Source organism: Bidens hawaiensis, unplaced genomic scaffold, assembly GCF_021521415.1.
Source record: "Bidens hawaiensis isolate Kalapana, Puna unplaced genomic scaffold, B.hawaiensis_p1.1 tig00054765_1, whole genome shotgun sequence".
NCBI lineage: Eukaryota > Viridiplantae > Streptophyta > Magnoliopsida > Asterales > Asteraceae > Bidens > Bidens hawaiensis.
This window is the reverse complement of record NW_027506301.1, coordinates 29,672-45,721: the sequence shown is the minus strand read 5'-3', so window position 1 is coordinate 45,721 and position 16,050 is coordinate 29,672. Positions and strand designations below refer to the sequence as shown.

At 34.5% G+C, this 16,050-nt stretch overlaps 2 protein-coding genes and 1 pseudogene across 3 annotated transcripts; 1 reads left to right on the top strand and 2 right to left on the bottom strand.

Moving 5' to 3' along the window:
- The first annotated feature begins 2,011 nt into the window (after positions 1-2,011).
- On the top strand, positions 2,012-5,091 carry LOC143617417 (5-amino-6-(5-phospho-D-ribitylamino)uracil phosphatase, chloroplastic-like). Its single transcript, XM_077089984.1, has 11 exons — positions 2,012-2,156; positions 2,242-2,373; positions 2,514-2,582; positions 2,666-2,770; positions 2,936-2,990; positions 3,244-3,317; positions 3,419-3,502; positions 3,605-3,745; positions 3,833-3,898; positions 4,615-4,724; positions 4,790-5,091. Exons 1-11 carry the CDS (start codon positions 2,079-2,081, stop codon positions 4,956-4,958), a joined length of 1,083 nt encoding a protein of 360 aa, XP_076946099.1. The 5' UTR covers positions 2,012-2,078; the 3' UTR covers positions 4,959-5,091.
- A 2,462-nt stretch (positions 5,092-7,553) lies between these two features.
- Positions 7,554-10,268, bottom strand: LOC143617420 (uncharacterized). Its single transcript, XM_077089986.1, is given in 13 exon segments — positions 7,554-7,844; positions 7,931-8,047; positions 8,124-8,204; positions 8,288-8,419; positions 8,509-8,622; positions 8,694-8,912; positions 8,915-9,009; positions 9,094-9,190; positions 9,278-9,346; positions 9,429-9,524; positions 9,568-9,690; positions 9,797-9,961; positions 10,025-10,268. Coding segments are annotated over 13 exon segments (1,503 nt in total). The 5' UTR covers positions 10,130-10,268; the 3' UTR covers positions 7,554-7,754.
- A 772-nt stretch (positions 10,269-11,040) lies between these two features.
- LOC143617415 (mini-chromosome maintenance complex-binding protein-like) lies at positions 11,041-16,050 on the bottom strand (annotated as a pseudogene). Its single transcript, XR_013150828.1, has 15 exons — positions 16,022-16,050; positions 14,108-14,180; positions 13,819-13,932; positions 13,606-13,713; positions 13,400-13,525; positions 13,247-13,291; positions 13,030-13,134; positions 12,771-12,929; positions 12,604-12,678; positions 12,399-12,512; positions 12,090-12,292; positions 11,856-11,991; positions 11,550-11,774; positions 11,404-11,471; positions 11,041-11,315 (listed from the first exon to the last, which is right to left on the bottom strand). The product of XR_013150828.1 is annotated as a mini-chromosome maintenance complex-binding protein-like (transcript).

The window sequence follows — 16,050 nt, the reverse complement described above, 5'->3', positions numbered from 1 at the left end:
GGGTTTGAACATTTAGTAAATGAAGATTCTGATAAAGAGTTTTCAGTTGAATCCTTGCTTTCATTGCCTGAACCATTGACGGGTGAACCGTAGGAAAGTCGTTAAGCGAGCTAAAAGATATAAATGCATATGCTTAACCAATTAATTTCATGGAATTATTTGACTATGGTTACTCATATAATTTAGGTATGAGGAGATAGAGGATGAAATCACGATAACGTGGGCGAAAATGGCGAAAAAAATAGAGTTGAAACGAGAAAGATATGAAGAAAACAAGAAATTGAGAAAGTGTTCCACCGTTGCCCACGGTCAAAATCGTGGCCCATGGTCAACCCAGCTCAAAAAACCAGAATCCACCGTACCGTGGCTTCCATGGTCACCATAACTGGACCATGGGCCACGGTGGGCACCGTGGGCCACGGTTCGGAGATAGTAACTGTTGAATTCCCTTGTTTTCATTCCGTTTTTGGGTGTCTTTTCATCTATCTTTCAATCAAGAATACCCTATGGACGAATTTGGGAGTGCAAGAACAATATTTTGGTATTGGTAATCATTAGTTGGGTTATGCGATTCGTATAATTACTTTAATCGAAAGGATGATGAACCTAATGATGCTTGGCTAAATCTCTTTGTGTTTTCCCTCGGATTGTAAGGTTTTTTTTATGAATGTTGATTGAATGTTTATGCAATTTGTGAGATAATAGTTTGATCTTGTTGATTTCATTATTATGGTGTTATGAACTGATTGTTAGATTGTTATTTTATTGAGTTCGTGTTCTAAACCATCAGTTCTTGGTTCTGTAAGCAATCGAGATTGATCGGGAGGGATTCGGGGTTAGATAATCTAATTGATATTTGAGTGATTACCTTGCATTTACAATCCAAGTACTTAGTCTTCAATTATCACAATCTCTGCATAAGCACGGACTATATCTTTATCGTTCATCTCAGTTAAACATTTATTTTGACATTCGTAGAAACCTGAAACCGAGGGAAGGCATATTTTCTCGTATTGATTTAAAACTCATTAAATTGTTTTCAGTTCTTTTTGTTAATCAAACCAAACAACCAAATTTTTGAATTTATTTTCTGCACTTAGTTTAATATATATAAATTGGAAAGCTACTTAGTAACACATTTTTCACAAACTCCTTGTGTTCGACACCCACTTACCGCTATCTAATTAGTTGTATTTGGTTTATTTTTGAGTAAGTCTTCGACCTCACGTCAACCATCGAACCGACCTGAACCTCAAACCGACCCGAAATCTTTTATACCTGACTCTATGAAATTGAATCATCTAAAAAGTTATGCACCACCTAAAAAATATTCCTGGATCCGCCACTTATACAACTTACCAAATTTTAAACCTAAAACCACTTACATAAACAAAAAACTAACTTAGTAGTTAGTACATAGATTAATCATCAACAAAAGTAATTTGAAATGACACACTTGATTCGAGATAACCACTCTTCAAGAACATAATAGACTAAAGAACATATTACACATTTTTATTCTTCATTGCTTTCTCTAGTTCCAATTACAAGACCATCAATACAAAAGAAAATTAGTAATAGAAAAAATGACCATTAAAGACAGGACTAATATTATGACGAAATAATTTAAAGACAAATATTAAACCCTTGAATTATATATTATACTGATTATTCTTGTTATAAAGCAGATCATTGACGTTGAATTAATGTCCTCAACATCATATCAATATCCCCCGGATGATATCATAAAACCTCTTTTCTAAAGACAACATAAAACTGAACTTTATGACTAGAACATATTCTATTGAGTTAGTCATGTGGTGAGTTTGTAGCACACGTCTATGTTCTCTATTACTCATATCCACATGATCATATTTATGGGACCCTAAACATAATATTATGCAGGCCCCACAAGTGATTCGGACTCCAATCCAATCCAATCCAATCCAATCCAATCCAATCCAATCCAATCGTGTTAATTAATATTTTAATATTAATTAACAAAACCATAATAAAAAACAAGTGACCAAATTACTAACCACTTCATCATCATCTTCTTGTTCAATTGTTCCGAACACATGGAATCAGCTTCCGGTTTCCGCCTGATTCCAACTTCATTTCTTCCACACCATCTACCGATTCACCTCAAATTACCGGTTAAAGTTTCATTCTTTTTTTACTTTTTACATGTTCTTGACTTTATATACTTGTACCCTGATGAATCAATCTTGTGTCTTACAGAGCTTACAACGTTCGAACTTTCTTGACCTACATCGTAATCGAAAGAACGTGATTAGGGGTTGTTATGGGTCCGATGAAATCGGCCCAATTGATGGGTTTCAGCTCACACCCACCAAGATTTTTACACAAGAGGTAAATTTATTGATTCAGTATGTGAAAGTTTGAATCTTTTTGGGATGATTGTATTAATTTAGCCATTTAGGGGTTAATTTGGAATTTGGGGTTCTAGGGTTTGAGTTTGATTGTGGGGTTTATGAAAATTGTGTTTTTAGGCGATTGGAGCTGAATATGGAGAAGGGTTTGAGACGTTTAGACCGGACGGGCCGTTGAAAGTTGATGTTGTAAGGATTTTGTTTTATCACTATTTTGTGTGAATTTGGTTCTTGAAGTTGAAGTGAATAAGATTATGGTGTTTTGTATGTAGGATTTTTTGAATGATCGATTGCAAGAGGGGTTTTTGAAAAGGATTCGGTATGCTATGAAGCCGGATGAAGCTTATGGGCTTATTTTTTCATGGGACAATGTGGTGGTAAGTATTTGAACGTTTGTGCATTTATATGGTATGATGCAAACTGAGTTAAATGGTGTTTTTTTATTAATGCAAATGATAGCTTTTGTTGTATATTGATTTGAATCATAAAGCTTTAGCATTATTATATCTGGTTTTTAAGATTAGTTTGTTAATGGTGATTAGGCGGGTACTCAAGCTCTGAAGTTAAGTGCTTGGAAAGAACTTGCACACGAAGAAGGTTTGTGGTCATATTTGAAAAATGTGTAGAAAATATATGATAACGATATTAGTAACATTACATTGTTTTTACTAGTTTGTTAAAAGGCATGCAATATTAATATACATATTGCGTATTGATAAACGAGTAAAAGATGCTTACTTGACGATTATTTTACCAAATAAAAAATTTTCTTTCACGCTTTGTGATATTTACATTTTTTTAGATCTTTGTTAAACCTTCTTTTGCTCATTTTGTTTTGCAATCTATGTAGGAAAGCAAATTCCTGATGATGATGATGTGCAAAGGCTTTTGCTTCATGGTGCTCCAGATCATGTTTTGCAAAAGGTTTTATAACCGTTGAAATCCAAGCTTCCCATTTTCATAATGATCAGATTTATATTTATGCCAATTTTATAAATTCTTTTTATCATTTATTAAACTCTTAGGTGTTACTGTGGGAGAACGAAGCATGTGAATTGGAAAGACTTGAGTCAAAACTTTCTCAGTTATATAGCAACAATCTTCTCAAGGTTATATTTTTATTTCCTTGATTGCTTTAATCATTCAGTTTCTTTAATAACCACAAATAAATTACTCAAAAGTATGTTTTTGTTTTTGTTTTTGTTAATTAGCTTGCGGAACCAATGGAAGGTTTAAAAGAATGGTTGGATGCGGTATCAACGGCCCGGATTCCTTGTGCTGTTGTTTCAACTCTTGATAGAAGAATTATGGTTGAAATATTGGAAAATATGGGACTTATGAAGTATTTTCAGGTACTGTATGTATGAGCTTCGGTTTATTGTCTTATGAACCGCTGGTAGTTTTAAATGACCAAAATGCCCTTGTATATGCACTTATAGGCAATTGTAACTGAGGAAGATGGCATGGATTCCATGGCTCATAGATTACTTTCTGCAGCGGTAAAGGTAAGCTTTGTTCTCAATGCCATTCTGTAATTATTAGTGCAAATATTAAACTTGAATAATCTTTATATTTTCATGTAATTTGGTGGTGATTTATCTTAATACCGAAGTTTGACAAAAATGAGTGTGGTATTATATAAGCATCTATGTAAACTTGTTTTACTCTTTAAATTAACACTTTTGTATAAGAAGTGGTAAATACCACAAGAAACCACTATACTTTCTTATTTTTACAAAAAGCCCCTCAACTTGTAAAGTATTCATATAAAGGTCACTAAACTAATTTTTGTATATTTAAGTTCCTTAATTTTGTCTAAAATGCACGTAGTTGTGATTCTTTTGTTTATTTAGATAAAACCTTTTAACTCTTTATGTTGGTCAAAATTTGATGAACTGAGATTCCAAAGTTTTGGCAAAACGAAGTTTGTACCAGAAGAATTTGACCAACTTAAGAGTCAATAAGTCATTAAATTAAAAATATTTCAAAAGTAGGTGTATTTTAGACAAGTTTAGGGACTTCAATATTCAATAGTTAGTTTAGTGACCTTTATATGATTTTTTTTACAAATTGAGGGACTCAGTATACCAAAATTATGCTGAGTAATTTTTATCAAAAGTTATCCCAAATTGTTTTTTTACCTATAAATTATGTGATAATTAAAAGTCAACCTGTTTATCTGAACATTCAGTTTTAACAAATTTTGAAATTTGTTTTACAGTTGGATAGAAAACCGTCCAAATGTGTGGTGTTTGAAGATGATCCGCGTGGCATAACTGCTGCCCACAACTGCACTATGATGGCGGTTGCACTTATCGGTGCACACCCAGCGTAAGAACTTAATCAACATTAAACCTATTATACTAAAGATTAATTTCTGCAATCAAATTTTGCAGGTACGATCTGGTGCAGGCTGATCTTGCTGTTGGTGGTTTCAATGAATTATCGGTTATTAATCTGCGAAGACTTTTCGCTCACAAGGGTTCGACTTTCATGGAGTTACAAAAGCAAGTTGCAGAGAAAGCACCTGCAAAAAGGAGACTTACAGTTGACACCATCTTTTGATCATACTTAGATTCTTGCTGTAAATCTTTGTAAAGTTTAAAAGGTTTAATCTCCTTACCATTTTTTTTTCATGCTTGATGTCAGTTGTATATAAACAGGTTGCATGGATGTAACTAGAAAGCAGTTCTTAAAACCATGGCAATACAACCACTAGGGAGTGACTTGTAGTTTGTTAAAAAGTAAAAATAAATAAATAAATATATACATAGCTCAAGTCTTATCTTCTCATCTCATTTTTGGGTTTTATTATGTGTCATATTTGTTGTAGTTAGGGAGAATTGATTAGGGTTTTGTTTTTGTTGAGTGCAAGTTTTTTTTCCTCTTTTTTTTTTTTCTGTTTTTGCAGGCCATTTTTTATTAAAAAAGAAAATAATAAAGGATCACTTACCAGAAACAAGAGGCCCAAAAGTACAAGAAATAAAGATACAACCGAAAACTAACCATGGAACAAACTACAACTGAAAATTAACAAAATTGAATTGACTCGGTGAAGAAACACGAAATCCCCCCTTAGGTCTAATGACCTAGTTCAAGGGTAATGATCTAGTATTTTCCATGATGGGTTATATTTCTTCTTGGCGTAAATGAGTAGCACACCTACAAAACAGAATACCGTGAGCTCGTTACGAAGGATATGGGGGGATTTTTTCGTAACCACCCTCTAGCGTGAGAATCAGTATACTATTTGTGATAAGTATTGAGAGAGAGTTGAGAGTATTGGATGCCAGATCCTTTACCGTTTGGAGGTACATTGGAATTTATAGCCATTGGAGGGAGAGAGGGTGTGACCAACTGCCTTGTCAGGCTCTCCACCAATTATATCCCTTGCACGTGTGTTCCAGGGAGTTGGTGGACATCGTGGCCATTTGATGTTGGCATGTCGTACTATGTAGTACTATTGACCATGTGTTGTTTATCCTTTATTGGTTGGGCATCATTTACGATGAATATCATTTTTGTCCCATGCTTGTGGAGATCTTTGGCGCTACCATTCCCGATGTATCATGGAATGTTTATTATATAAGGCCGTATATCTTTTCATTGTTTTGACGCCATGGTATCTGCATGGCGCCTGACCCTTATAACCAGCGGGAGTGTATACTACTTGCTTAGGGGTAGGTTTAATACCCTACCTCTACACTCGGCTTCTCCCGCACTAGTCCCAACCTCTTGTTTTGATTGCTAACCTAAAGGAATGACATGGCTTTAATGTCACTAATTAATTTTTCTGTCGAAAAAGCCTTATTGAAAATCCTCTTATTCCTCTCTACGACAAGATGCTGCTCTATTCTTTCCACTTGCCTCCTCATGTATAGCGGTTGAGTTCTTTGCCTCATGGTTTGGCTACTAAATCATCCAACAAGTTACCAACACGAGAGCTTGAATCACTTCACATTCCTTCTTATTGCTCTTGACGGCAAGTGATATTCTATTTTTTGCTTAAGTAAACCGAATTATTCTATAAGTTTACAAGATGTTTCGTGGTAACTTTCAGTTTTAACTAGTTAGAATAGATTGTTTTAAAATGTGACTTGGTGAAGATATTCAAATTTTGATAATTGATATCTGATGCAACTATTGTTAACCCTAGTATTGATGAAATATCTATTGACTTCATTTTAGTGTCGTACACATGATTAATAAGCAACTCCATAGTCCACACATTAATGGTTTAAAAAGTTCCTTTAACAAAAGAATGTAGCCATAAAGTTAGATAAGTTTAATTGATGAAATTTGATATCTTACCACAAAGCTAGATAAGATTGGTTGGTGAAATAGTGATGATTGTTTGATGATAGTTGATAGGTAACCACAAACTAGATAAGTCAACGGCATATTTAATGTCATTGGTGAAATGTTGTTGTGGAATTATTAATCATACTAAAGAAATAACCACATGAGTAATGGATAATGCTCTGGCATTTTCCATCACATGATCATCACTTTTTTAGTTAAAAAAACATGTGTATCGGATAATCTCTTTTCAGTCATTACCTCTTTAAGACACATATGAACTTTATTATAAAAACATTCATGACCTTATAATCCTTATAATGTCCCTAGTGTTAATGTAGGGGCTAAATCCACCCATATAATGCCTATAAATTATCATGCTCCATGACACCCAACTTAGATAAGATGATGATATTAGTTTTGAAAAAGAAATTAAATATCACAACTGGAAAGACCACTCTTATCATTAGGTGGTAAAACGGAAGCGACAACACGAACGCAAATGATTAAACACGCAGTTGCTGAATATATAGATGATACAATAACTTTATTGTGGTTCGCAGGTTCGGTCTCAATGAGGGACATGTATCCACAGCATGCGACCAGGTTATTTCATTATGCTCGGAACCACTAATTACAATTACATAAATCGGTTTATATACAGGGAACAAGAAACATATATATGGGCCCTAGTTAGAACCGTCCACTTTGTGCATCTACCCATCGACGTCAATGAGCCCAAAATCGACCCGAAATCTTCACAAATCCTAACAATGATGACATCATATGTAGAAAGAGTTTTAACATGAAGGAAAGACCAACTTGTTGGTCTATTGTATTGTTAACAAATCTCCGGATTCACTTTCATGGAACACACGATTTAACAACTCATATGCGCTTCAAACCTTAAAGAATCGACTCTAAACTCGACAATATTGTACTCATACCAATCCTATAGAATTGTTTTCATTGAAAATATCCCATTAAGGGTTACACAAAACACATTGTCATGTGTGTTACAGAAATATTTTTAAACACTAAGATCATGTCTAATGTCTATGCTCAAAACCTGATAGAGAGATTTTGTGACTTTGCAAGTTGCGTTTGTCGCCTTCCTAGTTGAAATCCTGTTAGTATCCATAAGAAGCAGACCTGTTGTACATTCAAATTATAAGAATCAGAAATAATATTCAAATCCTTATTAATTTAGACATTAGCAAAGTTCTTAAAGTACATACAGGTAATGCATAGAGAGAAATGGTAGTTGTTTTCCCATTCAAACTGCTATATAACAACCTGTACATTCCGGCTGCAATAGCATCTCCAACCCTTTGAACAAGAACATCTATGCATACCTGTTACATATGTTGTCAAACACATGTTATGTAAGGTATGTGTTGTTGGTAAGAAGAGGGGGGGGGGGGTGGATACCTTAGCTTTGTATTTTTCATCCTGTGATACAACGGTGAAAAGCAGTTCTCTGCCTGGTCTGGTTAAAACATATGTTATCACCTGTAAATTGCATATCATTACAATCAGATACAGTCAAAAACTATCCAAATAAGTTTTAAAAGGGGGTCGATAGCAAGTCGAACCTTCCGGAAAGTCTCCAACAACGCAACTGACCAATAAGTTGGCCATATTGCAATAGCTATCAAATTCAAGAAAGAAAACAGCGGTGTTGAACAAAGCGCTATAGTGACCCCTGCAACGGTAAGAATTCGCCCCTATAACCAAAACAAAGGTAACAAAAAGTTAGTTATTGTTAAAATGTTACCGTTGTATAACTAACTTTCAACAGATATATTTAGCATACCGTCAAAGTAAGTTGACCAGTAAGGATAAACACAGCAACAAAACTATTGATTTGTGCAAATGAATGTCTTCTTTCAGTAGGGCTCGTAACAGTTGAGGCAATTATGGTTACTTTCTGTAAGCACAAATTAATACAATCAATTTCATTTCAACTTTTTAAAAATAACTAAATAAGACAACTTATACCTGAAAATAGAAGAATGAAGTGGTCATTGCACTTAGCCACAAAAACAATGACACGTTTAACAAATAAGTTGATGAGCATATAAGCCTTATTCCTTCCAGTAAAGCCCAAAACCGAGACTTTTTACTTCCGCTTCTTCTATGAAAGAATACTAGTAATTTAATCATATTATGTGAGATTTTCGTGCCATATAACTTAGCTTTATTATGTACCTAAGGGTAGATGATGATTCTTCAGAACTATGTGACATATCCTTGCTTATCTTTTCTGAAAACCGAGCCGCAAGTTCCATCAACAAAGTAGCAACCAAAAGCAGGCCTGAAAGCGCAATAAACACGTGCGATAAATGAGCAGAATAACTGCAATCACACTTCAAGATACGAAGAACACGAGTACACATACATGGGCCCAAACAAGTCATTGTTGTGGCAAACAAGGACCCAAAAAGCTGGCCTAATGTGGAGCCAGCACCAATGAATCCAAACAATCTTGAACCTGACTGAATTGAATCGACCCGTTTATAAGCAAATGGGTCAAATTAGCCACCTGTATAATGCATACATTCTTGATGAATGAGTACACATACCTCATTGTCCATTGCATCAATAACTCTTGCCCATGTTGAAGATATAGATATTAGATTTAGCAGAGCAACCTATAGAAACATGAGAAGTTTACTAATTTAAAACTTATATACATATATAGTTGTGAACACAAGATAATAGTTTGGTACGTACCCATAAGAAGAATGCAACTCTAACTGAAATGTAAAACCATCCGTGTTCCTCAACGTTGACTTCCTCTTTTACAGCTGATGATGTGGAGAAGAAGCCCTATGCATGTTCAGTGAAAAGGTGAAAAACATTATAATGAAACTGGTTTATTGTGTGTTGTGATTGGTTCTATTGTTACCCTTGATTTTGCAGGAGATGATAATATCCATAATATGAAAAACAAAACAAAACTTGCACTGAAAAACCTGTGTACCAACACCAAAGCCTGGAATTCAACAAACAAGTAATAGTATAATTATTTGATATAAATTAAAACAAATAATAACATAAACCTACCTCTGGAAGTTAAACAAATTAGGGAATGCATGTACCTTAGCTTTAGAAATATTAGGTGATGAGAAGATGAGCGTTGTAACAGGAGCCGCGATCAATGTCAATACCAGCGATCCGATAAAAAGGCCAGGGAGATTACGTATACCTAAGGAAATGGCGCCTTCGTCTCGTAATGGCAGGACCACAAAATACGCGCTCAACGCCTGCATCAGATGAATTTTAGGGATTGTAAAAGCGGAAAGATGATGGAATTAGAGGTGACTTACGAAGAAGAAAGAGGAGGTTGCGTAGAAGACGTTGTAGGTCTCATGAGGATGAACTGTAACGAAGATTGATATGACGGAATGTAATCGTTGCCTGCTGATCATCATATCGATCTTCGCGGTGAACAAGGAAGAGGAGACCTGAATCAATTAATGGAGGGAAATTAAGAGTTTTTAAACAAACTAATGGATGGATTTTAAATATTATTATTCAAGGGTTTAGGATCAGTTGGTTGGTTGATTGTGTGTGGACAAATTTTTTACAAAATTTCTGTTAACATCAAACGTACACACCAACAATATGCATTCAAATTCAATTAATGGAGGGTAAATAAAACGTCTATACAGGGCAAATGTAACTCTTAACTAAATAACATATATATTTTTTTATGATTTTATGAAATAATTCAAGAATTTTCATAAGCGAGATGGAATAGTTGGATCATGGGCAACTGAAGGCGACACACGTTCATTTGTCGACCAGTTCGATACTATTTTTAACATTCATTTACCCCAAAAAGTTATTTAATATGTATTATAACGGTTTGATATTCAAACAATTTTAAAGGTTGGTTAATCTGTTTAGCTATGCCCGAAAGATCGTTGCAAAGGCGTCTGAGGACTCATTACAAAGTCATTACAATTTAAAGGTCACAACTTTACCTCAACTATGTCGCTAGAGAGCATTAAAGATTTTCGTTTAGAGGGGTGTAAGACAAAGCAAAGCAAAGCAAAGCAAAGCAAAGAAAAACTTGCTTCATAGAACGTATAGCGCAGCAGTGCACTAAATTAACCAACGAACTTGTTACTATTTTATTCTAATCTCTTTGAACCTTGGGGACTTAAACTTTAGGCTAGATACATTTCCACTATTCAAACAATTATATGTGAACCAAACTCGAGTTAGAAATATAGCTCAAAACAAGCTAAGCTCAACTTAAGCTCGTGTTCTTTAAGTTAAGCAAAGTTAAGCAAACCGAGCTCAACCTCAGCTTGCTTATAAACCCATTTACAATAATAGTAACAAGATATATATGTAACAATGAAAGCCACAAAATGCAATTAAATATTAGGATACAATAGAGCCATAAATTAAAGAAAAGAAGCCATGTACTTTTTAACAATGGCTACATTTCAAGAACCATCAACCACAAAACCTAACCATCATCTACGCGCTCATTTAATAAGCCTTTCTTTTCTTAGCCTTTCCATTTCTTTCACCATTTGCCAATGCTCATGTGACAAACATGTCTCACCAAAGCTCACCCCCATTAGCCTCCCCATAGTGAGCCATCTATAAATCGAAATTAGATGAACCAATATCATCTACTAAATCCACAGTTAACACAGATTTAAACAAATTAAAAACTGAAATACTAAACCTGTTAAAATCTTCGGTCCCCAAGCTTCGATCAACCTGTCTTGCTGCAACCATATCATCTTCTACCACCTGTCATTATAACATTTTAGACGTTTCAGATTAATCATTAAAAATTAAAATCAACTCTAATAGTCACGTGTAATGTACCTTTTGCATATCAGCCCCAATAGAATGTGGCAACGATCTAACCGTAGCCAAAAACCATCTCCACACGTTTAACATTTGTTCCTCCACGATTGTAGGACCCGCACACGATGGATGAAACGGGATAACAATATCAGCCGGTAAAATGTTTGATTTTCCTTCAGAAAGAATTAAAATTTGAACATCCGCATCCATCGTCATTTTATAATACTTAAAATCATACTCCAACTGAAAACAAAACAAAACAGTAATTATTTCCAAACTCATCGTATAAACAAAAATAAGTTTTACAAAAAAAAAAAAACATACTTTTTGAAACTCCATTAGATCCTTAAGCAACCGCGTGTTTTCAACACCATTACTGTTTAAAGTCCCTGATTGTAACTGTGTCTCGTCTATTGTAAAATGTGAACCCTCTGCACACTGAAGAACCCCGGGCACGAGTCTGCAAATATGATAACACAAAAAAGTTTATTATAAATTTATAATAATGGAAAATTAATAACAGAATGAGATATTATACACGCTTTTATGTTATGTTACCTGTTTGTTTGGTAATCTTTCACTGGTGCAAGTGAAGCAGTATTAAGATATTCCACGGTGAGAGGAATACATTGACTGAAAGGTATAAGGTTTTTCAACGCATCGTTAATTCAGTTACCGAACACCGATATACTCGACTTGTCAAAACCTGTGAGATTAAGTGATAATTTCCCCACTGCAATCGAGTCTACCCTTACATGAACCTGTACCAACAATTCTTGTTAAGTTAAAACAAAGTGTATGCGCGTTTGTGTTTGTGTAATCTACATGCATATACACATATAGATATAATAAGTTATAACTGATTACCTTTGATAATAGATGTAATAATATAAAATTAGCTGCTAAATCATCACCACCAAGAATTACTGTAAGATGCTGCAAAAGGGACTGGCGTATTTCTTTCATCAAATGAGGTTTTGGCTGCAAGATCACAACGCTTGAATTAATATTACTTATTTAACTATTACACATTGAAATGAATAAACAAAATCATCTAACTAAAGTCATCTACCTCCATTGTTGGTGGTCTAATAATCAAATCATCAGGTGAAAGCTTTCGGTGTACAAGACAATGAAGACGTGGAACCTGAAAACATATTTATAATGTATTAAACCATTAAGTGTAATAAAAAATAAACCTACTCATATATACTTTTAAGCATAGAGATGGGTGCTGACCTTGCTAGGAGGTAGGTTGACTAATTCCTCTTTGTCAAAACAATGTTCCAGTTCATGTTCACCATTTTTATCATTTTTAACATCAGTGTCAAATGTCAGGACACCGATAAACTCAAAGACATCATTTAGCTTCAAGTCAGATTCCGGTGTGTCATATATCTACAGAATAAGTCAACTAACACTTAATTAGACATTCTGATTTAAAACTTTATATAAAGTATGATGTTTTGACGTTAATTTAAAATTAAAAAAAAATTACCTTCACTAAACAGGGAAAATCGTTATTATCAAAATCAGACACCATAATCATACCACAATCGGTACCCTCGGTCATGCTCTCCGGTAGAACAGATCCACATTCTCGCTGTTAAAAGTAAATATTTGCATCAAGTTAATTTAAAATTATAAGACAGAATATAACATCAACTTATACAAAGTAATCAAATTGTTATAAGAAAACAAGACAATTAGCTCACCATCTTTTTTGCACTTGAAGACTCCGGTATCTCATTATTCAAGTCCTGTCATTGACCAAACTTATGTCAAACATGTAAAGCTTTAAACTTTTTCATAATATCTACTTAAAAACGTACAAATACAAAAAACTTTTAACATAGATTCCAACATACTTGCATTTCCACCTCATCAGAAACAGAGCAGTCGTCTCTCTGTCGCTTCTCTCGACTTGCTGGCGAGGCGTACGTATTTGCCTGACCATCAGAAGTAGCATACACCCATGAATTCTGACCAGGAGCCTATAATGAAGAAAAAATACAAAAAGTAAATAATAGTTTTACATCATAAATGCATACATGATAAGCCTAACTGGACTTACAGGAACACAGTAAAGTAACCGACGTTCCCAGACACGCGTATTAGATGAAGAACCCATGGGATATTGAGAAACGTCTGTAAACTTATTGGTATTCCATGTATCATTGTTCTGCGAAAAAATGAACCCAAAATTAATAGGAATAAAATTAATTAAAAAAACATATTCATAATCTTATTCAGAGGTTAAATTCAGGCAAAAAAAAAAAAAACATACCTTGTAAGCGCCAACATAAAACTCATTACCCAACATGTCTTGTATCATTCCTCGAAACCGAACTAAAGAGTTTGGTTGAACCCATTTAACCGTTGATGGAGTCAGCATTGGGACCTAAAAATAAATCAAACGGTGATCAAATAATCAATTAAGAAAGAAATGACGTTAATGACCTTCAAAATCAACTCAATTGGATATTTTAGCAATCAAAGTACATAAAACCCATTATTATTATTCTGTAATCGGACAAGGTGTAAAATAACTTATAAACCCTAGAATAGAAAGCTACCTGAGTTAATCCGTCGTTGTCGAAAGTGAAGCGGACGGCTCCAAGGGGGTTTGCCAAGCAATCGTCCCACCATCTTCAGTTATGTTTCTCACACACTCAATAGAATAGAAGAAGAAGAAGAGGTCAAGAGTTTGTGACACTTATGGAGCCTGCTTTCCCGCGAATTTTTTCAGCCACGGTGTCATTTCATTTCCAAACATTCGTGTATTTTTTTATTACTTTTTTTTAACGAAAATGTTACCAACTTACATTCGTGTATTTTTTTTTATTTTAACGAAAAAGTTACCAACTTACTATACTTCTAAAAGTTGTGTATAAATAAATAAGCATATATTTATTGATTGTGGGCTTGGTTATCCATTAAATATATTAGTTTTAGAGTTAATTACATGAATTTCATGATGCTCATTCGAGTTTACTTCATTTGTATATTTGATCTCTAAATTTCATAATTACATGACTGGTACTCAATGTTCATTAACAAATGACAGATTACATAAGTGATCCATGTTGTTGCCTGACATTGAAAATCTCTTGAATGAGAACTGAAATACTCTTGATTATTAAAATTTAATTTTATATTAATTGGAAATTTGACCTACGCATAACATGAAAAACGGACCAAAGCCCCCATACCTAAAAAAACAAATCATTTCTTCTCCTATTGATTGTTCAAGAGTAAAGGCTAAACGATAAACAAAGATAAGTTAGTTTTATACTTTCATGACTTTATCCCATTTACTCTCTTCAAGTTATTACAAAGTGTTTCATGACTTTGTTAAATAGTTTATTGTGTGACAAAACGAATTGTTACTAAGTGAATGTTATGTATTTTCTTGTATGCAAGTCGAGCGGCCTCCCAGTGAGGTAAGGACATGGTAAAAAGTTGTAGGGAAAACGTAATCTAATAAGTTTAAACTTCACGTGTATATTAGTATGCTATTTGCAAGTAAAACAAATATGAAAATTTAATTGGTTACGCCGAAAAAAAAATCACAATTTCAGTCATGTTCGGTTTTTGATTACCGTAGTTTACAAAGATATAAGAGTTGTTACACGTGATGCTCATGATTAAACTATAACTTTTTGACTTAGAATTTTTTACATGCTTTCTACTACATTGACAATACTTTGGGATTTTAAATTACAAGAAAATGATAACACTAGTTATAGAGGTAGGGTACCAAACAGACCTAAATATCCTTAAGAACTCCCCGCGGGTCAGAGGATTCATCCTCGTAAGACACCCGCAAAACATATGAATCACCCGCATAACCGTTTAAGGAAGGAACACCCATATGACCTATGCGGAAGCATCCTGGCACCCTCAGAAGTCATCCGCAGGACAAAGCATTCGTCCGCTTGGATGACCAGGAGGTAATGCCTCATGACAGCTGTAATTAACTAACTACTTTCTAGAAGATTTACCATAATGCTTTCTTGGTCAATACGTGATCTCTTGGCTAATAAATAAAGGACACATGGCAAGGTCGTTATAACCGTGTACATGGTTAGGGTTATTAATCATCATATCTAATAAGGACGCATGTCCAGGTTGTTATACATGCACATGCGACGTATAACTTAACCTATCATTTGAGGACACGTGTCAAGGTGGTTACAAGAGCATCTTCTGAAAAGGACAGCTGACTCAATCACCTTTCCACATCCTTTGGCTATACATACCTTCTCAATCTTCATGAGGTATTCATTCACTCCCACTGTACTCTCTCTATATACTTAAGTACTTTATCTCCTTCAGAACTGTACTTATTCTCACGCTGGAGGGTGGTTACGGGAAGACCCCCCCTCTTGTCCTTCCCGTAACGAGCTCACGGTGTTGGTTTTGCAGGTTTACGTCACTAGACTTTGGGAAGTTGTGCTCATATCGTGTTGGTTGTTATCGTATCATACCCTGTTGACTCATCAGATTTGAGACCCAT